Raw genomic sequence first — 26088 nt, forward strand, 5'->3', positions numbered from 1 at the left:
ATTTCCCCCCTAGGACAAAGGGCCAGATATTTGGCAAAGGCAGGCATCTGATTTTCGTGCCTCCCATAGGATGAGCTGAGCTTTATCTCCCTCCTGCTGTATACAAATCCTCCTGTAGCACTGAATCAAGACCATACGCCTTCCTGGTTCTAATTACAGGCTACAGTTTTGGGCCTTTTATGTAGAATAGTTCATGTCCAAAATTTCATTATGAATCCACAATACAGTACCTTTCAACTTGAACAAGCTGCCAACTCATTAAAAAGCTGCTTTTAATTTTTTTCATTATTATTAAGATGTCTCCATGGTGACGTGAGTTTCTCAACCCAAATAACCATAACGGATGAATTATAGCTGACATTACTGTTACTGCTCTGCTGTCCTGGCAAAATAACAATGCCTTCACTGTCACAGGAGTGACCCAGGCTATTGAACAAAGTATGAAAACAAATCCACATACACAAGGACATATACATGACAATGACCATATGAAGCACGTGGAAACTGGCCCAAATCCCCTTAAAGACAAGGGAGTCACTCCCAACAATAGGTTTGGGATTAAGCCTTCGTTTTCAATCCATTTTAAGCAAGCTTGTTCTGAGATGCTGTGCATCCACCTCTTTACTTAACAGCACCACACCAATGCTGAATTTGGCTCAGTGCTTCTTTACCCCATGGCCAAGTCCTTTTAAATTCACTACGCTGCTTTGCAGGAGGGTGCGTAAAGGGAAGGGCAGGAACGTTTTTGCTGTGCAATAAAAGTGAGCAAGAACAGTGAGCTGATCCAGCTCCCGATACAAACACAACACAGATCTGCTCTGCAAGACGGTGTCATTTCCATAGCCACTTCTCAAAGGAAAACAACTCTTCAGTGTCACCAAGTTCTGGCCCTTTTCTTCATCTGAGAAAGCTTCCAATTTTGGAATGGCTCCTTTTCTTCAGAGATAACTGTCCAAGCTATAATAGAGATTTCTGAGCCCTTAAATACATACAGAATATATATGCAGACACCCACAGGCAGTGCAGAGAATACAGAATTTGCTAAAGGAATGCACATGACATTTTGCTGGCTGCCACTGAAATTTTGCCTTTCTTGCCTCTGCTGGAAGAGCACAGTTTTGCTGGGAAGCAGAACTTAGAAAGCAAGGACAAAGAGCATCTCAGCAGATTTTCTCACTCTTGTGGGTTTGAAAAACAGACAGGCTTTATATATATATAGATATATCTTGCTTTGTTGGCTGCGGCTGCAGAAGCAGAATGCAAAGCCAATAAAATTACCATCTTAGAAAAACACCAATTTCTAATTAGCACAAAATACTGTGTACAGTGTACATTTGCCTAGGGTGCTTGATAGCAGAGAGGGCAAGTTATCCTACAGCCATCCCACCTGTTAATATGGGGTACTAAAACCACATGTCCCCAACACACTGCCCTACAATTACTTTGTCTTTACCTCCCCTCTCATTCATTTGGTGGTGAGCTACAGTCACATCTAGTTAGAGATGTGCTGAAAAAGCCTCTGTGGATTTGATGGAAAGCACCAGTGCTTCTTCCCTCTGCTCTTCCCTTCCTAGCTCCTGTCAAGCAGCAGGACAGAATGTTTTGGAAGACTCAATAGGGACAGAGCTACTCCAGCTACTCCAGTTATCCAGGTGAATTGATTGAAAAGTTGCTTGATGACACCACAGAAACACCATCCAAGCTCTTCTCACCCATGAAAGACCATAGGTGCAAGCCAAGAACTCGAAGAGGATGTACAAGTATTAAGGTGGGTCAAAAGCAAGAACATCTCCTACAGCAGGGTTCTTTGACCCCAATTCAGTTCTGCATGCTCCTGGGTCAACTTGTCTGAGGTGGCAGCATACAGTCTTGGCTGTTATTAGCCAAGAGACTCCAGCCTTGCTTTTTTTTTTTTTTTATTCTGGGGTCACCATTGTTGCTGCTTTCCACACCACAAAGGCCCTTAGACCAGATTTCACAGCTACAACCACTGAAAAGCTCTTAAGCCAACTCTGGTTGTATACTCCGAACTGGAAGAGATTCCTCAAGCAGTTCTGAGCTTGAGCACATCAGGCCAAGCCTGGGAATGCTTCCAGATCCAGAGTGCACGACAGCAGGCACACGCGTGCTGGCTACATTGAGCTGATCCTGCCTTGGGACAAGATCATTGACACAGGGGCTGCTGCAGGGCCCTTGCAGCCCATCCCTGGGATGACTGCTCCCCATCCATATCCATGGGACGTTCCTCTGGGACAAAGGCACAACCAGGCCGAGGGGTGCCATCGGGCATGTGATAAACGTAGCAGACACTAAAACAGGGCTTGATACAAAAATGAGCAGCTCCTCCACTAGTGCTGACCCTGCCACGAGCTGTCAGCCCGCAGCCCAGGCACACCACACCTATAGCTCCATGCCACCCTCCTCTTTGTGTCAGGATCTCAGATCTTAAACAAAAGATGCTGGAAGGGTGAACGGTGCACTCCTGCTCACCACAGAATATAATTCACCTGCTTACTGTCAAAACAAGCCAATAATGAAGTCTGAAAATAACCTCAGCGATAATGCATGCAGTGAGGGAGATACGCAACTAGAGGCTGCAAACACATTTGCAGTCCAGCCTTAGAGTCCTCATTGAGGCCACCGACAGACTGGCTCTGATAGATGCAGCACGTTAATTAAAAAACATTAGCAGTGGCATGCCACATTACCTCTGATTTAGCTAATGGATTTTGTACCATTAATTCTCTCAAACACCAAAGGAGCGTGTGCATGTGTCTGTCTGCTCTGCTTCAGTCATCTGCTGCTTCACAAATGAGGTACATCTTTGTGCCTTGTTGCTAAACCTTCAAAGGTACGTTCCCCACTGAACCTAGGAAGCCCTCCAACACCTGCTCTCAGCACCTGCACCCTTATTTTTATACCATGGAGATACAGCAGCACTCCTGGAAGGAGAGCTTCCATGGTGGCCATGTGTTTGAGACTGAAGCTCTCATGCAGTGAGTAATTCTCCATGTCTGCTGATATGTCCAGTCTTAAAACCACATTTCACATTAATCACCCTTGGCTTGAAAAATTAAGTCTCCAGCACATCCCAAGCAACAAGCAGAACAGTCCTTAGCCCACATGGCCTCCAATGGCGTTGTAAACTCCTGCATCTCTGTGGCTTGCTCTGATGAACCTCCAATTTCCTTCAAACAGCTTTTCTTGGGACATCTGTTCTTGTGGGGGCAGTCTATTACTTTTATATGGTGATTATTTGTGTTATGAGACACCACAGCCGCAGAATAAGACCCTACTGTGCTTGGCACTCTACAAACAGAGCAAAACACGGTCTGCATTCCTTCGTGTCTTCCAAGTCTCTCTCCCCAGCTGGGTGCCACCGTGTGATAATGAGACAGTAGAAAGTTTCTAATATAGGAAGGAATAGATGTAGGCAGTGGCCACATCTCCCTCGGTGAAACCTGCCCCCATATTCAAATGCATCAACAAAAGAACTTACTCTGGTGTTATTTGATGGTTGAAAGCTTACATTCTCCCAAAATAGCAGAGTCACTCCCTGCCTAGGGAGCATACATGCACAAAAAATGAAGGATCCAGGCCCTGTATGTGCCCGGAGAAACACTGAGAAAAGGATCAGGCATTTCCACATAACAAAAAAAAAAAAAAAAAAGCTGCATACTCACCAGGATACAGCTGCTTTGTCGGTGCACTAAGCTGAGCATCTTTTGTTACTCTATAAGCAACATCTGCTTCTTTTGAAGATCTTCTGCTTGTGCAAAACCCTGTTGTTTTTGTTATACCATCAGGTAAATTATGAAAATCTAGGACCTTCAAGAGGTCTGCAGGTTCAGCTGCAAAAAAGAAAAAAGAAAATAAGAATTAACAGGCAACAGGACTGGCACTTCACATCCAAATCATTAGCCTACATCACAAATCATTCCACCCCTTAAATAACAGATGACAGAAGTTTTCAATACGTCTGCAAATACAATGTTAATATCAGCTTCAAAGCTAGGATGCTGTATTGTTGGTCAAAGACACTAATTCAACGCAGAGAACAGTTGATCAGTTGTCTGCACTAGGGGAGAAGGGAGAATATACTATCTTATTAGCTGGCGTAGTTATATATTTTCTGGATGTCTTTGCCCAATCCCCATCACACAAGCACATCCACGAAGATTAAGTATCACAGAGGAAATTCATGATCTCAGGGAAAGGCTTTAAATCAGGAAGTTGCCAGAAATTTGCTGATGCAAATGTTTCCATTCTTAAATTGGTTGATACACAAGAAAATGTGAGAGCAAGTATCCTTACGGATTGCACGCTTGTACCATGCAAAACAAGGGCATGGTGATGCACAGCAGCTAGAGTATCAGGTAAACCCACAGCCATGCTTCAGGTTACAAGTGAGCTATGTCAGAGAGCCACACCAGCGTGATGTTTCAGTGCTCAGGTGGTTCCTGCTGCCTGCAGGCTGATTCACACCCTCGGAGGGTTTTGTGCACAGCACCTAACCTGCCCAGGGCAAAGCAAGCAGATTTAGGGCAGGAACACAGCACAACTCCACCACCAGCAGCCGAGTGCCTGCCCTGCAACTGCACCAAGCCCAGGTGAGGGCTATCAAATAATTCCCCCCTTCAGCAGGTATTCCCCTATGAATTCCCACAACCAGCAATGCACACGAGTGCAGTTGCGCTTGCCAACAAAACACAAGCTTTACAGGGGAAAAAAAAAAAAAAAAGTTACTCCCCAGCTTGAAAAAAGCTTATCCTGGTTTGTGGCCTCATGCAGTCTGCTACCTCTGCCAGGAACTTGCCAGGGCACAGCACAGCCACTGCAGCCCACCATGACCACATCCCATCAGCCTCCCATCCTTACTGAGGTGTGCAGCAGCAAAAGCCTCCAGTTAAAAGCTAACAGAGCTGCTCACACCCTGTGCTCCCATGCCAGCAGAGCCAGGGCTGTCACCTCCAGGCAGTTTGGTCTCTCCAGCAGCAATTAAACAGCGCGAGCCATCTCATTAGTTTCCTAATCTGGTCTTGCTCATGTCAGAAGAGATGGCATCACCAGAAGTGGAGTAACCAGATCCGACTTTAAACGCTTAAAAATAAATTGTTTTGAGTTTCGACCCGATACTCGCAGCGAAGTGCTGTCAGGAAGACAAACCAGCCAACTCAGCAAACCCCTGGCAGTGCCCAAAGCCAGCGCCTGCACAACAGCTTCATTTAGCCTCGCCTGGACAATACATCACAGCTGTGTTCTTTTGCCACACGATCCATTATTTTCCCTGAAGAGTGATATTCCTCAGATCCTCAAGGACAAGCATGCATCAGGTGCTCTGATGTTTGCAACAGCCCAGACAAGCCCTGGGCTGGCTGCCCCAGCTTCCATCTGTGTCCCAGGACATCTCGCCACGCCGATGGCCAAGGGTGCAAAGCTCATTGCCAGCTGCTAATAGAGGGTTTGCAAGAGGGTCTTCCAAAAGCCTGTGCCAGACACCACTGCCTTCACCCACAGGGATGGACTACGATATGTACGTTAGCATTGAACACAAAAAGGCCAGCACTGGAAAGAAATAAGAACAGATCTTTTTAAAAAAATGAAGTTTTGGTTACCAAGAAGATCTGCCTAATATTTGCATGGAAAACTCACGTACATTGTTAGGCAGCTTTAAAAAGTTTCCACAATCCTGAGAAATTGGGTCCTCAATGAGAGATTGCAAACATATGGCAAATCCAAGTCAACACAGCAGATAATAAACCAGCTGAGAGAGTCGGGGCCAAGAAGCATACAGCTGTGATATTTCCTCATTTCTCATTCTTGTTAGACAGAATATGGATGACATTTGTCTAAGCAGTCTTTGCAGCTTGGATCTTCCCACTGCCTTTAACCATGCTTTATTTCATGCAGAAATTCCTACGTACTCAGAGCCCAAGCTGCCTATAAGCAACAAAAATGATTATAGTGTAAGTCCAGCTCTGTTTCCAGCTCCCTCCCTCTGCTCCGGGAGATTCAGCTCAGCCAGAACCAAGCTGCCTCCAAAATTTATTTACAGAGAAGAGGGGAAAAAGGCAGCGAGGCAGGGGGAGGGGATGTGAATTCCAGACTCCTGACATCAGCCACGCTCCCCAGGCGCAGGCTGCAGGGGATTTGGAGCCTCTCTCGCAGCGCTGCACGCAGCCGTCCTGCAGCGGGGCTGAGCTGGCTGCAGGAACAGAAACTGCTGCAGAAGAATCCACCACCCAAAATCCCATCTCCTAAAATCCCATCTGCTGGGGTGACCAGAACTGGGCAAACACTCCCAGCAAAGCAGCCCCGGAGCACTAGAGCCAGTTGCGGGCATCTTGCATTAGTGTACAGTGCTGGATGGGGTAAGTGCTGCTTGCTGCAGCTGTGCAGTGCACGGAGGGGAAGCACAGCACAAAGACAAAAAAAAAAAAAAAAAAAGGCAGATTTTGCCAGCTCTATGCATTAATTGAATTATACCACTTTCAAGTCAGAAGGCTGCTGCTTGCTAAAAGTTCCTGCAGCAGTTGCAGCAAGGCAGTGAGTTCAGAGCTGGAGCTCCTCCAGCAGCCACCAGCAGGTTGCAGGCTCTGCTCTCCAGCCCCTGCTCACAGCCCTCTGACCGCCCTCACCCAGCACCACAGCGCCCAGCACCCTGTGCAGGGCTCCTCCTTTGTGCAGGATGGTTCAAGCATCTGCCTGCCAGCCTCTGCTGCTCTCCGTCTCCTAACACAACACGCAATTCATCTTCGTTTTGAAGATCCTCTACACCTCTAACTGTGATGGATTAGCTCAACACAAGAAATTAAAGTAAAACAACAGTGTGGGCACCACTCAGAGTAGGAAACAGACTGTGCAGGTGAACAGCAGGAGAGGAGTGCTTCTGTTAGAGACATGCACGAGCATCACCTCTGCTTACTCCTACGGAGCTGAGGAGTCAGCTTGGACCCTTTGCTGCGCTCTCCAGCACTAAGAGCTCTGGTCTGAGTGGGATTTGAGTAGGATTTAAGCAGCATGAAAGCCTCCAGCTCATTCTAGAAAGATGCAATTCACACAGGAGCAGCTCTTATTCATGCCCAGTTAACCAGTTTATTTCCCCTTCATTTTTTTTTCAGCCAAATTTAAACCCAGCAATCTCCTGTTAGGAGCTGCGACGGAAGCCGCAGAAGGACAGAGACCAGCCTGACCAAGGCCAGGCCCTGCAGGGTATTTCTTACAAGCTTGCACCGGGCTTGGCCCGCATCCAAGAGCTGACTTAGTTGTTGCTATATGAAAGCTCCATTTTTTTTTTTTTTTTTTTTTTGCTGTTTTATGAATAACATTACTATGCAACATTACACACTGGGTCATTCTTTTGCTTGAGATGCACAGGGCTGCCCGAGGAGACCAGCAGCTCCTTCCCTGCTGCACCAGAGGATGGCAATAAACCCAGTAGGCAAAGAAGCAAACCATAAATAGGTAAAATCAGACCAAAATCAGGGCTATCTTGGGCCAGAGACTGTCCCAAAAGCCTGCCCCCAGTAGTGGAAAGCCCTTGAGTGAGACAGAGCACCATTCCCCACCTTTAACAGAGCCGAGATGAATGACACATTGAGCCCGCAGTGGGAAAAGCTGGAATTAAACCCTTAATTCCTCCATGTCTAACAAGAGCTTTAACCACAAAACCAATCTGTGTTAATTGGGTTCCTAATTTTTTAATTACCTGTTAAAACCTGTGCTAGAGGCTGCAGGTTTTAGCTTTACCTCCACCCTCCGGGCAGCAGTAGCCAGCTGCCTTTCTCCTCTCACACATCACAAGGAGGCAAATCAAGTAGCAGTCACTGAAATAAGCCCACTGGCTTCAGGCTGCACACAGGCTCCTGCTCGGCCCTGCCACACTCAAATGCAGCCACACAAACTGGTCAGGCTCAGCTGTGTGACACAGAAGCAGGGCAGAAGTCTTGAATCAAGTCAAGGACACCAGAGCATCCCTGACATCTGAAGGTGCACACTGCAGTGCACCAAGCACTTGTGACCATGGGCAAGCCCCATTCCTAACACGACTGGGATGTTCATTCTCACCTTTCCCTGTTATTTAAGTTAAATTACAAGAGGGGAAGAGGTCTTAAACCATACTGAGCCTTCAGGACACATGCAACAATAAACAAAGATTATTTAATGCCATTACACTTGCATAGAGCAGAAAGGTGGAGAACCAGACTTTTAGACACTTCACTGAAGGCCAGTTAAAGACTTTCCATGCACCACGTAAAGGTTATACGAAGGTTAAACAGTTTAATTTAGCAAGTTTAACAAAAATCCTAGTAAGAATAAGATTGCAATCAGGTTCAGGCCTCATGGCTACTGCCTGCTCTATCGCAGAATAAAGGAGCTACCTACTCTTGCTGGAAGCTTCCCATACATTCTCTGCAGACACTTTTGCTGGAAATTTTTGGGGAGAACAGCCTTTCCCATAGACTTTCTGCCTGCATGGCACAATACCCAAGCTCAGCCAGAGCCCATTGGGCCTATGGAAAGGAAAGGGAAGGAAATTCCCTGAGGACAGGATCTCCAAAGGGATTCAGCCCAAATGGAACAAGCAGTCAGATCTGATTCCACCACATTGACTGAACTGCAGCGAGCTCTTCTGAAACTGGGCTGCTTTTTCCACCAGGCTTGATACCAAACCCAAACCCTCCTAAAATAACATTTTCTGGCCAAGGCACTTTGTTCCTTTCTCACCTGCAGAAGCTAAATTCCTCACTATTTCTTCACTCCTACAAGAGCGAAGAGGTGCCAGCCCAGAGAAGCGCACACTGCACTGGTTCCCTGCTCCTCTCCTTTCACCACTCACTTGGTAGTTTGCCAGCTTAATGTTCTTGAAAGCACGATGGATCACCAGGAAAATAAGACATTATATCCTACCTCCAAAGAAAACAACCCATGGAAATGGTGCTGCTGAAGCTCAGTGCAAGATCAACTTGCAGCTTCTAGAAACCACTCTGAAAATCTGAGCAGATGCAGCCTTCGCCAGAAGTCATTAATCTAAGCCATATTTATGCCTGTAATAATAACAACAACACCTGAAGCAATGTTCCTGAATGGGCCCCAAACCATTTTACCAAGTGTCAGGATACATGAGTAGCTTACAATATTACCTGGGGGGGTATCTGCATCTGCAATTCCGGTGTCTGAAGGATTACCAAATTACAAATAACAAGCCTTGAAACAATTCTCCCCCATCATTTTTCAAGGCATTTAAGTAAATCCCCAAGGAAATCTGTAGTATTTAAAACTGCCACTGAGCTGAAGAGTGAAGCTATTGCAGCCTGGCACAACTGGTGACAGGCATTATCCACGGCCTCCCTGCTTCATGGGGGGCACTCAGCTGCAGCTTCTCCGGCCCTGCCACGCTGAGCGGCACCAACAGGCACTAGGCAGAAGGAAAAAAAAGGTGGTTGACAAGAGCATGGAATGGATTCCACTAAATTATAAAGTCTAAATGTTTTTTTTTCCAAGTATATAAAGGAGGATAAGTCCTTTTTATTTAAAGTGGCCTTTTAATTATGTATAGGAAATTTTATAAATCTTGTAAGTTGCCTTCTAGTTTTTCCAGTGTGATGTTCAAGCTTTTCCAGCTACCATTCAGGATCATTTGTTAAAATAAAACTAAAACATGACTCCAGCAGCAGAGACCTTCAGACAAAAAACAAGAAAACTCCACCAGGTATTGAGATCCCTCATGCAAATCCCAGCAAGTTGCAGTGCTGCAATGCTGCATCTCACCTGCAAGTTTACAACAGGGCACACCTGGCACAAGAATCAGATTCCATGTCATTGCAATCCGTGCTGTACCTGCAGCACCCAGTTTACCCCTTGTAAACTAGCTCCTAAATCAACCACTTCTTTTCACAGATCTCTATACATTTTCTAGTAAAGCTGCAGGGGATGCTATAGAAAAGTATGGCATTGCTGAAAATACATTTGCTTTTCCAAAAGACCTCAATGGAGAAGTTGAAAAGGGCTTTAGCAGCAGTTTAGTACTGTGCAGTGCAGTACGTGTACAGCAAACATATGGCAAAAATACACGCAGCTGTGCCCAAAACTAGGTTTAAGAAAGCCTTCCCCTTTCACTTAATACTATTATCATCTTGGGGTACTTATGGAGCTTTTTCAGTGATATCTAACATCTTGCATGTCTTCAGCATCTTCACTATGTTCCTAGAGTTTAGGAGCCAAAAAAATCCCCCTTTCTCCAACTCTTTACCTTGTAATACCCTTCAAAGTGAAGATATCCCCACCTGTATCTGAAACTCCTGAAATATACTTTTTTTTTTTGTGCACAGGCAATGTATTTTTGCATTCGTGTAACAACTGCAATGTTTGAATGTCTGGACAAGAGGTCACCACCCTGTAACAGTGAAGAACCGTTCTTCTATATCTGGTTTCATAACAGTTGAAGGGCATCCAAAGACTTTCAGGACTTCATGACACAGCACTTAGTCATACTACAGCTTACGTGCAATTATTGCCAAAGATCTGAGATCACAAGGTGAAGAATGAATAAGCATTTCTGTTCCCAACTCACTCCAGGTGCCCTCTGCAGCTTTAGCATTTAATACAGAACCCAGTCTGGGCATCTGTACTCGAGTGTCATCACTAAAGAACCAGGCTTCCTAGGAAGGGAAGCCTTCCCATATGAACAGGCTATCTCAGCCCTCAGCAAGTAGTGACAGCAAACAAGGTGAATAAGGATTACTTCAGAAAAGTGCCTCCTTGAAGATTACCTTGAATCCTAAAGAAAAGGAGGAACAGTTTTACTGGAAAAATGGAAGAGGTGCACTGCAGTTCCCCTGCCCACAACTGTCCAGGATTAACCAGCTACCTTAGGTTGCCTCCTTTATCTTGTACAAATTCAGAGATGTATTCAGAGATGTAAACATTGCCCCTGGGTTCTCACCACTAACACCAAGAGCAGAATACAGCCCTGAGCATGGACAGATCCAGCACCTGGACGCAGACAAGTCACTGGTTCACCTGTACAGCCTTGGCTGAGCCATTAGTGCCAGGTGACGTGACGGACACAGGGTGGATGGATACTTGGCTCCCTGGCTTTAGCGAAGCCAGAGAACCCTTGCCTTCATATTCCCATCTCATTTTTGTCGTCTTTAAGCTAGAAAATCACCAGCATCTGTGTTTTGAGATTACGAGGCATTTTATAAGGATTTACAGGTACTCAGATGACAAGCATGACATTATTACCGAATTTCCCCCAGTTAATAGAGTCAATATATCCTGCAGAAACAGCATCAAGCAGAGCACCAGTGTCTCACTTATCTTCTCAAACAGGGAAGGAGGGCTCTGCAGGGCTGCCTGAACACACAGTAAAAATGCCCTCCTGGGAAGAGATGGAGGAGAGATTACAGCTTATTTTTAAAAAGAAAAAGTGATTTCCAACAGAAGCCCAAAAAGTCCCTGAGCTGTGAGAGGTCGGAGCTGCTGGCACAGCATCACTGGAGCGACCAGGGACAGGAAGAGCCCGCTGTGACCCAGCAGCAGTGTGCTTTAATCCTGACCCAGGAAACCCAGCCAAGGTCCAGGTCCCTCTGAGAGAGCTGAACCTCAGCACCAGAGCAGCACGCTGGGCACCTTGCTGCCCAGCGTGGAAGCCAGCTGGGGAAAAACACAAACAAACCCTTTGTCTTCCATCTTCACCAGTTTGGCTTTTCCCCCACCCAGTGCTTTTCCAAAATTGTTTGTTAGCACTAAAACACTTAATTATTTCCTAGCCCGAGCCAAGGGGCTGCCCTTACAGGCACAGGGAGCAGCAGCACCAAAGCCAGACCTGCTCAGGGGGATGGGTGCCTGTTCCACCATGTTCAGGGTTTCTCTTGTTCCCAAGCCCCTGCCCAGAGGTTTAAATATCCATGATTATAGCAGGAATGATTCAAGCACCAAAAGGTAAATGCTCCTGTACTGATATCTATACCAGACAGCTAAATGCAGATGAGAACGAAGCTGCTTCACTTAGCAACATCCGCTTCGTGCCTGCAGAATTTCAACAATTTTTGCTCCGTATCTATATGCTTTTCACCACTGTTGGACTTGGGCTCCAGCCCTCAGATAATTAACTATCCAAACAAGATGGCAGAGGCTAAGACAACAAAAAAAATAACCTTAAGCTCCAGTTGCCATTGTTCGAGCACCCTTTGGATTGAATTAGTAGCCCCTTGAATTCTTCAGCATGCTAGCAGCCCAATAAAACAAAATGACATTTGGACAAAGGAAAGGCATTTTAAGAAGGATAATCAGGGAGTCTGAACTGCAGGATTGAAGCTCTGGAAGTTCGTTCCCTAGGAAGGGGCACGCTACAGCAAAAAATGCTGACTACGTCCAGGGTCAGATCCTCATCTGGTACACATCAGCTCAGATCCAATAGCTGCAACAAATCTGTCAATTCACATTGCTCTAGATAACTGAATATTTCACCAATGACTCATGTCGTCCCCTTATGGGGTTTTTTAAAGGCCCAAGTAGTCCCAACTGTGAACAAAGGAAACCATTATACAGAACCAGATTCAAAAGATCATACACATAATCCCAAAAGGGATAGAAAGAAACCCAGAACCGATATCAGAGCAGCTCTGCAAGACTACATTAAAACCCGAGGATCAAATAATCTTTGTTCCTTTCAGCATAAATCATTTTTTTAAAAAAAATCAATCATTTGGGTTTCTAACAAAGCTGTGGTGTTAGCAGCCAGCAGCAGAGAGCAGGCCTTCCCTCCACAGAATATAATTAAACCACGCAAATAATCTCCGCTGCAAATGCCACACAGAGAACTTCAGGACAATTCAGAGCAAACAGGCGAGCATTTAAGACTTCAGGGAAACTCCCAGCCCCATTCAAGATGAGGAGCAAATATCCCATTCATTTTGAAGAACGAAGGATTTCAGATTCTGCTCTAGAGGAAGAAAAAACACAGCTTTGCAGGGTTGGCTCCATGAGCAGAGGTATTTGAAGCGTGAAGGGTACTGAAGGGGTCTGGGATGCTGACAAGCCATCTCCTGACAGGGGAAGCTCTGGCCAGGGCAATTCCTGGGAGCCCAGCACCACCACCAGTAGTGCAGCCCAGTGATACCCATCATGGGGATGCTGGGGGCACCTGCTGCTGCACGCTGACAGCACGTCAAGGGAACATCCTACAGGAGGGATTTCTGCACCCTCTGAGGAGCTGCTGATCCCAATTCCCACAAATCCTGGGAAAAGAGGAGCACAGGAGAAAGGCGGTGGTGGCCTCCCCAGAAGGGCAGCCCCGTGGGGCACCAAGCCAGGGCGTACAATCCCAATCCCAGCTCCCACCCATCCCTGCAGAAATCACTAGGATTTACATTTTATTTATTTTTTATTTTTTATTTATTTTTTAAACTATATGCCCCCAAAGAGGAGGCCGCTGAAGCAAAACACTCCAAAAAAAAAAATTACCAACCCTTTTAAGGCAGAGCACAAGGATGAGCCCAGCCACCCCCACCCCCGGGCCACGTCAGGGCCCAGCACCACTGTTCAGTGTCCAAGCCTTTTTACGGGTCTGTCCTGACAGCAGGGCCAAGGGAAAGAGGTGAATCACTGGCCTCGCCATCCCGGCCTCTGCTCGCACGCCTGGGCTGTGGATGCCACGCATTCCGGCCTGCCCACGGCCCCGCCAGGCCCAGCCCCGCTCCCCAGGGCAAGGGGAAGCTCTCCCCTTCCCCACCACTTCCCTCCAGTGTTTCTGGGTCACAGTGACATCTCGGGAAGCTTTCCAGCAGGATTTTGGTTACTGGCAAGAGCCTTGCCCTTTACACACAGTAAGGGCAGGCAGACTCGAGCTCTCAGAGTTGTTAGAGCTGCATTATTAGGGCCACAAGCATGCACTCAGCAGATCTGCAAACGGGAACTGTGATGGGGCATGACTTCATCTTCCGAATGATTAACGGGGAGGCCCAAGAGCTTGGTTTTAGGAGCAGTTTCTCAATGCCAACCATGAATGGATGCAAGTTCGGTGAAGATGAACCCACACCTTTCTTTTCACCCCCCAGGAATTCCCCAGTTTGTTTCTTTATTCAAAAAAAACAAAAACAAAAACATTTAGATCCTCACAAGGCTCTGGACCACCACACGTGCACACATATCAGAGAGAAGTCACCTTGAAGCAGCTGTCACCTGCCTGAGCACAGCCTCACCACAGCCTTTTGGAAATCAGCTCCACAAGCACAGCACTGAGCTTTTCTGGGTTGAGGGTGGGCAGAAATACTGATAGAGATGTCCCCAGCTGCCCAGCACCTCGTGCTTTTCTGCAGGAAACAAGGAAGAACCAGCAGGCACCTGATTGTGGGAGCACACAGCCCAGCTCCACAGCAGGAGGGCTGCAGGCAGCATGTCTCCCACACCAAGCTGTCCCAACGAGCACGAGCTCTGTGTCAGCACAGGACCACACGTGCAGAATAGGATGCTTTGGGGGCTGGGGACATCAGCATCCCCTGGGGACCCAAAGTCACACTCCACCATAACCATTCTGCACAGCCCAGGACAACCCAACCAGGCTGCAGGTCTCACCTGAGGCAAAAGAAGGTTTTAAGAAAAAAAAAAAAAAAAAAAAAAAACTTTCCTGCTTTTCTCAGTGATCATTTTCTGGCTGGGGCTTAGGGGACAGACACTGACTTCCCTGCACTGCCCAGGGCTCAGCAGGGAGGGCTCTGTGCAGCTCTCTGGAGCAAAGCCCCATGGCAGGTGTATTTTAAGGGGAAAGGCAAGTTCACCATTTTGTCTCCGCTCCAAGGAGCCCAACGTGTTGCCAGACACTCTGGCACTTGGACAACATTTGCATTTTCAAAGTACTTTGTAATGATCAACTAATTAATGCTCTTTACAGCCTGCAATTAGGGCCTGATCCAACACTGCTTTCAAGTCAGACAGTTTGCAACCAGTTTTAGTGCAGTGCAGAGAGGTCACTCCTGCACTGAACACAAGTTGAAATGCTCACCTCCCAGAATGGGGAGGGAGGAGAACATAAAGCTGCTGTAACACCATCAGAGCAGGCGTGAGATCCTGCATCAGCTGCCACAGCACACTGCCAGGGCTGCCCAGCCATTCCAGGATGCTAGAGCACATCACTGAGCACCTTGCTTCCTCTCTTTGCCATCCAAAGCTACCTGGAAGTTAACCAGGAACAAGGGCATCGCCTTGCTCAAAGTCAGGCAGATGTGGATCAAGGCCATGACCCCCCTCTGCGTGACTTCTCACTCAGAACTCCCCAAATACAAAGTTTTCCTGCTAAAATAATGCTTGGTAGCCCTCTGGGTTATTTCATGTTGGCTTACTGTCCCTCAACCCATCTGTATTCTGGATGGGTATGAGGATTACAAGGACTCAGTGTATAGGCACAGGGAAAAGGATCTACTCCACGCAATGGTCCATGACATAGCTAGAAACCAAGTCCAAGTCAGACAACTCCTGCAATGTCTCACCCTCCATGCATAAGATCATACAGAGATGGTCAGCTAATCCACGTTGCAGTCAGCCTTGGTGGCTGCAGATCTGCCAGGACAGTTTAGGAACAGCACAAGCCATGGGCAGGGCTTCTCCCCCTCCTCTCCCACACTAGTGGCTGCAAGCAGTTAAACCAGGATGAACATAAGCAGCCTACATCTGCACAGAATGGCAAAAAACACATCTCTCCTGGGGTCTTCATGGTCAGAAAAAGCTCACCGGACACTTTCTAAACAGGAAACTGTACCAAGAGAAATGGGACCACTTTCACACTCTTTGCAAGTGCAGTGCAAAGAATTCTGCTCCCTCCCAGCGCTTTCCTGGGGTACCTGGGGAAAACAGGAGATGCTAAAGAGGTACCAGGGAGCAGGCTGTCCAGTAGCCATGGCAGAGCTGCTGTTGCACAAGGACACAAGGGACAAGAGGTACAGAGGGACAGCATTCTGACAGATCACAGAACATCACACATTGGGATGGACCCACAGGAACAGAGTCCAGCTCCTTGCTCCCCAAAGACGGATCAACACAGCTTGGAGAGAGCAGACAAAATGGACAAGATTTGGGGGAACATCCACCATTCTGGAACGTTCTCTATATAGGCTTCTTGTAGCCATGCCCAGCCCTTTAATTCCGTTAGCACAGCAAGCAGACTGCCCATCCAGGAGCACTGACACAAGCAACCACATAATTACAATTATTTCCACCAGGGTAAACACCGCAGCTACAGCTGGGGCTGGCAACCAGCATCAAATCACCAGTGCATCACCTCACCACTTAAACAGGGAACAAAACCACACAAGGGTTTGCTGCAGGGCACCGTCCCACGCCCTGCACAGGTAGCCCAGCTGGGATGCTTCCACAGCAAACATTTCAGAGCTAAAAGCTCATTTTCATGCACTGTGGGTGTTTTGCTGTCCACAGAGTTTATGGGACTGAGCATAAGCAATTTTAATTTTCAAATGTCTTATTGAATTTTTAAGGAGCCCACTGAATTATTTCCAGCACTACTGAATACGTAGATATTTTTGAAACAAATGTGAAACCAATTATTCTTTTTAGATGTTTAAATCAATAAACTGTTAGCATTTCCTTTATATCTATATCTGATTTTCCTCCTCAGAAATGTATAGCTGGAAGACGAATTTCAAAACTCTGCTTCACTTGATGAAAAAGGTTTTTAAAGACTTTTTTTTTTTTTAAACCATGAACCCAGAGCCAAAAGTTTCATCAGTTCTCAAACACCACAAAACATCTTTGATGCCCACAAAGTAACTACGCAGGCAGGAGAAATTCACTTACATTGCTAGCCCCTGATGATTTTTCTCTCTTCCAACCCATATTCATTCAGCAGATCTTATTCCTGATTAGGTGGTTAAATGAATTTGTTACTGTCAGTAGGGAAAGGAACAACATTTTACGTTAAGCCAACTGAGTTTTTAGGGACTAGTTAGAATAATATATAATCTGCTGATGGCCAACCATGCACAAAAAGAGGCTCATCCAAATAAAACACTCCGGCTCCCATTCCTTTATAATCTCAGCACAAAAAAAAAAACAAACAAACAAAAAAAAAAAACAAGTAGGCTATAAGTAGGCTATATATTTCCCTTCCACCTGAATTAAGGAGATGCACACAATGAGGCTTTGCAGTCATAGCACTGTGAGATGAGCAGGATGCCCCCACCCCACAGCCCCAAAGGCTGGAAGCGGCATTTGGGGTTTTTAACCCCCAGGAGCTGAGCTAGGGAAGCAGCATTAGTGCAACACCACGAAATTAGTGTGCAGCCTTGACTGACCTTTCTGATCTCTGACCCTGGGTCAGGAGGTGAGAAAGGCAAGCCATCAGCCCCCTCGTTAACTCAGAGCAGCCTCTCCATTACACAGCTATCAGGAGCCAAATAGGAGCTAATTACCCTACAAAAGCCTCTTCCCTCCCTGCACCACCCTACCTGGAGCAGGAGACAGAAATCCCACTTCAGGAGCCAGTTCAAAAGTGAGGGGGTTTTGATCATGGAGCAGTATTCCTATAAAATCACGGCTTTTTGCTTAAAACCCACAGCTGCCATCAGGGCATATTGTGGCAGTGACCAAGAGGGACAAGAACTGATTTTTTGAAAGCTCAGGTCACCGGATCACTCATCGCTGCACAATCATTTTTCCCCTTTCAGATATTTTCCATTAAATTGCTTGCAATGATTTCTGCATTGACTGTTCTTGGAAGTGCGCTGCATTTAGCAACTGAAATGTCATTTCGGGTCTTCCATTATACACGAAGGAGAACTCAAACCCAAAGATAGCAGCTAAATTGAAATATGCTACTATAAAAGCTAACAAGAAATATCCAAGAAAACCATCCAAAAAGCTTTCCCAGGACTCTAACACTGGCCCAGACAAATATTTACATAATTATTCACATCGGTTTGTTTTAAAGAAGGCCTTTTGTTATTGTTCCTTTGGCATTAGCCATCTAATTAGAGGCCAATGGCAGTTACAGAACTCGCTGCAGCACCTCCAGCAGCACCGACAAGGAGTGCTGCTTCAGTCACCTCCTGCTTGCTGGGGGAGCCCAGGGGAGGGAAGTGTCAAAAGGGAATAATATCTAGGGCATAACATCTTCCTGCAGACACCAGGGGATGGAGGAGCTAAAACTTCTGTGGCTGGCTGCATGCTGGGAAAGCAGAAGATGGAGGGGCAAAGGGTAAGAGGTCTCCTGGCAGAAATACCCACAAATGCCAAGTTTTCTCAGCTCTATTACCAGCACTACGCTATGACCCTGGAGGAGTCACTTCTTTGTACATCTCTGCCTTACATCCTAGCTTTTGGGACTAGTCTTCCCCTGGATGCATGCAGACTGCCCAGCATAGCTCCAGCACACGAGCTTGATGTGGCCAGAAGCAAGGCACCACTTAGCACAGCAGCTTGAGATAAACGCGTGCCAAGGCACTCGTGGTGGTCTTCAAGAAGAAAATGCGCACAAGCCAGTTTTAAGGCAAAGCTCCAAGCACACTGATGAAGTGGATGATAAGAACACCCCTTCTTGGTGCCACAAGACTGAGTCCTTCCCATGCCTGCTCCCCCAGCCACGCAGCTGATGCCCCAGGACCTATGCACACGCAGGCTCCTCTCAATCCTGTTATTAGAAAACTTTTCCACACCATCCCTTTTCCTGTAGCCTGGCTCAGACACCCATTTCCCAGATTCTAATAGTCGAGCTCAGCACCCAAACCCCTTCATGCTCTTGAACCCCTGCAAAGGAGGTGACTCTGAGTCCCTGCAATCCCAGCCCCCAGCCTGGCCACCCCTCCAGCTATCATTCCCCAGCTTTTCCAGGTTTTCTAAGAAAGGAGGTGAAAAGAGAACATCCCCATCACAGCCTCTCCTGCAGCGTGCTGGAGGGAGCCATGGCCAGACCTGGAGCACAGCCTGCTTCTCTACAGGGAGCTCACAGCTTTGTCCTCAGCCCCTGCTCCCTACTGCTACATCATGCCACCAAGCTGATGGCTGATGAATGTAATTCACATCCTGAATATCTTTCCTCTGCTTTTCTCAGGTTTACTGTGCTCCTGAGGCCTTTAAAGCTGGGATTCAAGTTACTGAAAGCAAGACAATCCATCAGAGCACAGCAAAGAAGGAACAGAAACAAAGCTATCTGGGGCCATAAAGCTAAGCTGGAACAGTAAAAGGAGATTTCTCCCCCTTCCTGTTGATCTTCCCACCCCTAGGATAGATGTGAAGAGAGGAAAGACCCCAAAGCCAGCCTGTGTTTTATTTGGAAGCTGCCACCCCCACAGAAGGAGGTGGTGCTGGGACCAGCACCCATTGCTGGTGGCTCATCCAAACATCCACGTGAGATGCTCCTGGGGAGCCCAGGGAAAGGAGACCCTCAGTATCTGCAAGGAGAGCTCCGCTCACCATGAGCCCATTTAACTTGAGCAAGAAAGCAATCAGTGTTCCCTCCTAGTAAAACTGCAGACAAATACTACGTAACCTTCCTGTGAACCAGTCCCAAGGCTCCAATAAAACCCTCGAGTCAAACACTTCTGTGTGAATTAGACGATACTTGAAGCTTCGGATTCCAAAGTGATTTCTTCAAAAACAGAAGAATTATTTTGTGACTGCTGAAGATATGATGGGTTTCCTCTAGCTTCCACACAGCCAACACAGCACTGCTCTAAAGCCCCTAAGTTTGAGGGGTTAAAGAAAGCACAAGGACTTCCTTTCACATCACAAGCAACAGGGTACAAAATAAGTTCTGGAGCTGAAAAGATTCTTCTCCTCATTTCTTCCCAGCTACTGAAAGCAGCTGATGATTTCCTTGCATAGTACTCAGCTAGCATGGTGACTGGTGCTGCATAAAGGCTTTCTGTAGGTAAGAGAAGGGCTTTGGCCCCTCAGTGTAGCTTTGTCTGCAGGACATCTTTTTTACATCTGTAAAGAAAAACACATTTTTCCCCCTCAGCATCTGGGGGAGAGTTCTAGTGCTGAGCTTATTCTCGTTTGCTTGGAATTGGTTCATGGCATGATCCCTTAATCATACTCAGAGGTTTTAAGAGCTCAATCACAACTTTGATCAGTCAGGCCTGTAATATTTGCAGACACTGTAACAATGCATTTTCGTATCCCAATACACGTATCCCCCAAGTGGTTTCAGGAAATGCTTCTGGCATCTGGCAGCTCCTTGGCAGGAGAAAAGCACCAAACTGAAGGGGCAACATAAAGGCAGGCACAAGCACGCTCCTGGCAGAGGACAACAGAGGGATTGGTGTCTTCCACAGAGCAGCTGGGGCCACCCTTTGCACATTTAGAAGCAATTTTACTGCATTGCATCCTTTGAATCACTGTCCTTGGGCTGGCAGAGGAAAGCACAGCAAGGCAGGGACCCATTCAAAGCAGGTTTTCCCTCCTGTGTTAATGGCAAATAACTTGCTTTTCAGATTGTAGTTACCGTGGTGCATAAAGCATAAGCAAACAATAAAGTTATACACAGATTACACACAGAAAATGATGATTCATCCAAATCTGAGCTGTTCCAGAGGTCTACCAAGAACCAGACAATGACAAACACATAGCACTCTTGGTGCTGCCTTAGGAAAGGATCAAAGATGAAGAAAATTGAGTCTCATTGCCAGCAGCAGTGAAAAGCTATTTTAATTCCAAACATACTCTTCCCCACATTTGAGACAAAAAATAGCAAGTTAAAGAGATGCTAAAAGATTAAGCTCACTGCAGGCCACTTTTCTGCTGTGCCCCCCAGCCTGAAATGGTGCCAAAAAGGCTCCTAGAATTGGTCTGAGTTCCAAGGACCAAGAAAAAAACAAGAAAAACCCACAGCTATATGGGAAAAACTCCATTTGAAGCCAATAAACCACAGAAGAGCAACACTTGATGGGCTGGCCATTAAAACCCAGGCTTTGCCTTGTTTGATATTTGGTAGCACTAAAGGACCAATTTTCTATCAGACAACTGAATTCTCCAAAGGGAAACAACTGCAGCTTTGTAAATAAATGGCTTAGCAGAGCTAAGGTTTGATGCAGAAGCCTAGCAGAGCCATATGTTCCCACAACTCTTCCAGGCCCTATTCCCACCGAGGAAAGTGTATTACATTGCTTTCAAACAATCCCAATATGTTCAGTGGCAATTTACTTAATAAGGCGAGGTGATAAGGCTGGCGGAGGCTGTCCCTAAGAGGGGGGTAATCAGAAAGCAAATTTGTATAGGAGCACAGCACAACAAGCATCATTTGCATGATGCTCAGAAATGCAATCACAGCATATTGAGAGCCCCAAGAAAGATCTAGCAACGCTCCTCAGATACCTAACAGCAGCATCAGTGCCCTGAGCTCTACAAGCAATGAGACCCAGCTTCTGCACCAAGCTCTGAAGCCCCTGGAAGCACTGGGCTTCCAAATACTGATCCAGGACAGCTCATCTAAAGGCAGCTTGGTACTGATGTGCACCCTACCCGACTACAGTACAAGCACAGCCCACACCGCTATGTTACAGCAGGTAAAAACCAGATAAGTAAGAAGCTGCAGAGAAATCAATGCCCTGACACGTTAGCCTCGTTTTAAATGGTTTTCTCTGCTGTATAATACATTTACCTTGACATCGCCTTTTATTTGTTTTAAGGGCTTACAATACTTGTTTTCTTTACCAAAAGCAGGATAACACAAGTGAACAAGGAGCAAGGTCACAGGAATCAGTGATGAATCGAGACAGTCCATCTGCAGCTCCGCACATCAGACATTACCAACTTGACCATCCAATAAACTTCTCCTTTATCACCTAAATTAGGCACTAAATGTTAATTAAGCATGTGCTTTTGAGGCCTTAAACTGGATTTTTTTTTTATTATTATTATTTTTACCACTGCTCTTTAGTCAAACTTTAGCAAAGTGACAGACTTGGATGCTCCAGAAAGATATCCAGCTCCCAAAGATAAATTCGGAAATATTGCTAGCCTTAATCGCATCCACCCTTTGTAGTGGCAGCCAGCACAGGTAACTCCTCCAAGCAGCAGCACAGCCTGCTGAAAAAGTTAAAGGCAGAGGGAAAAAGTCAGTAAGCTTGGCAGGGGGTGAGGCTGGACCCAGAGAGATTTATCAGCATGCTGACAGAGCCAGCAGCAGCACAGCTGGGACAAGGAAGGCAGGCAGGTGGCCAGGGGATGCTGCTCCAGCCTTACACTTCCAGGGTGGTCACCGAAAACCAAGCTGGAAATGTTATCCCAGACAATGCCGTGCCTGTGCAAAGGCCAAAGCTTCGATCAGCACCAGGAACAGGACTTTGATTAACGAGATATTGATGAGGTGGGAAAACAGCTTTGCTATGCATCAGGGAGGTAGCACAGGGCAGATCCCCACATGGTGTAAAACAGCACATTTCTGGTCAGACTTCAGCAGTCAATGCTATTTCTTGCAGAAGATCCTTCTCCTACACTCAGAGGAACCACAGCCTCAATACAGGATAATTTGTGCATGAGAAGAGTTTCCAGGTCCTTCTTTGTCTGGATGTAACACTTGAAAAGCAACCAGACGGGGTGGGTGAAGATGCCACCGAGCAGGAATATTTGAAAGTCAATCACACCAGCATTAAAATACCCAGAGACAAGTATATGGGGGAGTCACACAAATAGCCACCAGCTTTAGGCAAAAACAGATGGAAGAATACTCTGAATGAACTACAAGTGTGCAGTCCCATCCCGGGGGAGCCTTACAACACACAAGCGGGAAATATTTGGGAAAGTTTGGAGCCTTGCAATTAAACTTCCAGCTCAGCCCAAAGAGGAGCCCGTGAGCCAGCACAGCTGGGTACCCGCAGGTAGAAAGGGAGCCAAAGGGCTTTTCGGAAACATACTGCAGTAAAAAGAGAAGGGTCAAGGGAAAAAATACAGGCAGGATCAAGTCTAATTAAAGGAGCAAAAATAAGTGACAGCTACAAAAAGGCAGGGGCTATTTTCATACCGAGCAAAGGGTCGCTGGCACGTTTGCAAAGCCACAACACCCAGAACTCCGGGAGAAAAGAGGTCCTTTGTGAGAGGGATGGGGAGGCATGGGAACCGAGGAGCCCCGGGGTAGCTTGGAGGCATTACTGTACTTAACACAAAGGAGAGAGACAATAGAGGGCAAGAGGAGCCAGGGCTGTTTATTTCTCTGGGTACCAGAGGTAAGGGAGCCTTCACAGATAGCGTTGGGAGAGACTGGGAAAAGTGGCCACTAAGGCAGTGTCAGGCCTGGATAAGAGGCTGGAGAGGTATGGAGACCTCAAGGGTGTGAATTCCAAGTTAACCACCGTTAGAAATTCTCTGATAACAGCTATTTCCTCAAAGTAAACGGCAGACCAGTGCTTCACTTCCAGAAATACTGCAGGGCATGATCTAAAAGAAACCGTGGTGTTTTAGAGGTGCAATGGATTATTAGAGGGAATCACCTAGAAAATCCCTTACAAGACTTTCAGACAATAAGACTAAGCGCAGGGTGGAAACAAAACACTCCAAACAGATGCATGGTGTTGTTTCCAAGGATCTGGATGAGGATGAAGCCTCCTGGGTCTGCACCTGAGCCAGTTGCGTACATGCAATGCCAAACATCAGAGCTCTGCCCACTTCTCAAAAGCAGGACAGCCGTGATGCCAGCCATGATGCCCACCAACCACAGGAGTGAGACAACAGCCACCAGGAACTAACACACCGTTACTGATTTCTATAGATTTTCATAGATTTCATTTCTATGGGACTGCCTCAAGACTCATCTGGACTGGTTTCCAAAGGTCAGGAGAGCTCTTGGTATCCTCTCAAAGCTGCTAAGCTGGAATTCAGTCCTTTACTGCCCTAACTTGGGCACCAAACCCAGCACCCCATCCCTGAAACTTCAACATCTGACAAGAACAATTTCTCTACAGCCCTGCCCCGCTTAGGTAGTTTCAAAACTGCTACCCCTGAGAAGCCTGCAAACTTCAAAGCACACGAAGTGGGGAAAAAAAGGCATCCTCTGGCAGACAAGCAGAAAAACAAAAGATTAAGGATAGATCTAGAGCTTACTATAGTGCAGCAAGAGATATCACAGCAAGCTCCAGGATGCTGGCACTTCAACCACAAACAGGACAAGAGCAACAGAAGGGCCTGGAGTCAGCCTAGAGATTGCATTTTAACTCCTGAAGGCTGTTGCTTCTTTACAGCATGCGACTTCACCCCACGCTGGGGGAACTGAGACACGAATCACTATCACTTCAGTTCAAGTCTGGTAGTAATTAATTTTATTGAGTTTGACATTTGAAGTAAATGAAGGAACATGCTTCTACCATCTGGAAAAGTGCATGCTGACACTTCCAATCACTTGTGCATCCATTCGTGAACGTGTGTAAGGAATGTTTGCTATTTTTACATATATACAGAGCAAGGCGGCAAGCGATGCATCGAGGCACCAACCCATGCAGATAAGTACAGCAGCCCAGCACCACTCATCATACAAATGAGCAAAAAGTGTGTTGAGCAATAGCAGCAGCCAAATGATGTAGAGTATTTGGGAAACCAGAGACGAGACAAATGCCAGAAAGAGTTATCAGCGTATTTTGGGAAGACTGATCTATATGTGGAACACGCTTGATGTTTTCTCCATCAGGAAAACAAGCTATGAATGAAGTACCTTGCATTGGGTATATTCAACAGCTTAAAAGCAATCTGTGTACGTTTTACGTGCCATCATCTATGGCTCAGAGGAAGGGCAGATTTTTCATAACTACGGGAAAACAAATTGCATCCTTACAGAAGAGCAAAGATGCACTACATTCTTCCCTTCAAAAATACATGGAGATGTTTTCCAGAGCAAGCAAGGGAAAAACATTCACTTTGACATGAAGACAGCCATTCTAGGAAATACCAGCTATGTACAAGACTCAAACCCATGAGATCTTGGAAGGAACTCTCCCCTTTGCCAGTGCCATCCTGGCTCCTCTTATCCTTCTGCCCATTTAAGCCAAAAGCCACCAGGACCAATGCAGGTAAGTTCCAGGTGAAGAGCATAGCTACATGCACACAGTAGAACAAAGTTTCATACTAAAACCCAGGATATTATGGGTCAAGCTAACCCATATCCATTCCAAGCAACCATAAAACTCTGCTGTTTTCACAAGCATTTAGAAAAATCAGCCAGACCTCAGCGGAGCAGCAGCCCCTCCAGTGACCACTGGCTCCTCACCCCTTTTCTCCAAGGGGCACAGACAATTTTGCCTTACAGAGCAGCTCCCTGCCCACATCCTCCCTTTCATTCACTCAGGGATACTTCACGCTCGACAAAACATCTGAGTGCAGTCAGAGAGCTGCTTCCTCAGCACCGCGGGATGTTCTCAGACCTGTGAGCCTCACCCGTGCCAAGTATGCCACTTCCTCCCAGGTTGCTGATCCATCATTTGGATGACTTCCAGGGGCACAGATGAGGACTGCTGCTTGTCTCGAGCAGGTTATTTCACCTCCCGAGCTCTCCAGTGATTATTTCTCACCGTGCTTTGCTTCCTAGAAGAATTTTCCACATGCCTTATTTAATCCTGCGTCGATTGACATTGCGCAGACATGACATACCTGCCTGCTCTGACACCCTGCCACTGCTCTTCATTGCTCACTGAGGTGGAAATAAAGGTATTGAGACAGATCTGTTCCCCCAAATATTGCTTGTGGCACATCTGCAGGTTTGGTCCTCAGCATAGGAAAACTCATTTCACAGATCCTCAGGAGCTGGGATTTCCAAGTGACCCTAAGGCCACAGACCTGCAATCCTAAAGCTGAAGCTTAACCCTGTAGCTGGGGAATGAGGGGAGCTTGCAACATGAACCAGAGCCTTTCCTAGAGGGACAGAAGCACAGTGGTCCTTCAGGAGAAGGAAAAAAATAAATGCACTTCCCTCTCTCCCCTCGCCTTTCCGCTTTGGGGCATAGACATATGGTCATGGCCCACTGAGGAAGGCACTAATCTGTTTCTGAGAAGTCATGCATGCATACCAGATTATCCCTTCACATCTTAAATTAGCAACATGCAGATGAAGATCTTTGTCCCAAAGGAGGTTAAAGTAATTTCTGCTTCACA

The 26088-nt window shown here is 46.6% G+C and overlaps 1 protein-coding gene across 1 annotated transcript in view; it reads right to left on the reverse strand.

The window, feature by feature from the left end:
* Positions 1–26088, reverse strand: part of COL5A1 (collagen type V alpha 1 chain) — a gene marked incomplete at both ends in the record, with an annotated part of 146534 nt that overhangs the window by 108030 nt on the left and 12416 nt on the right. Inside the window, one exon of the mRNA XM_084299050.1 lies at positions 3684–3851. Within this exon, the coding sequence (XP_084155176.1) occupies positions 3684–3851 (168 nt within the window). The remainder of the gene's footprint in view (positions 1–3683; positions 3852–26088) is intronic.

This window comes from Netta rufina, assembly GCF_964035555.1.
Source record: "Netta rufina genome assembly, chromosome: 20".
Taxonomy (NCBI): domain Eukaryota; kingdom Metazoa; phylum Chordata; class Aves; order Anseriformes; family Anatidae; genus Netta; species Netta rufina.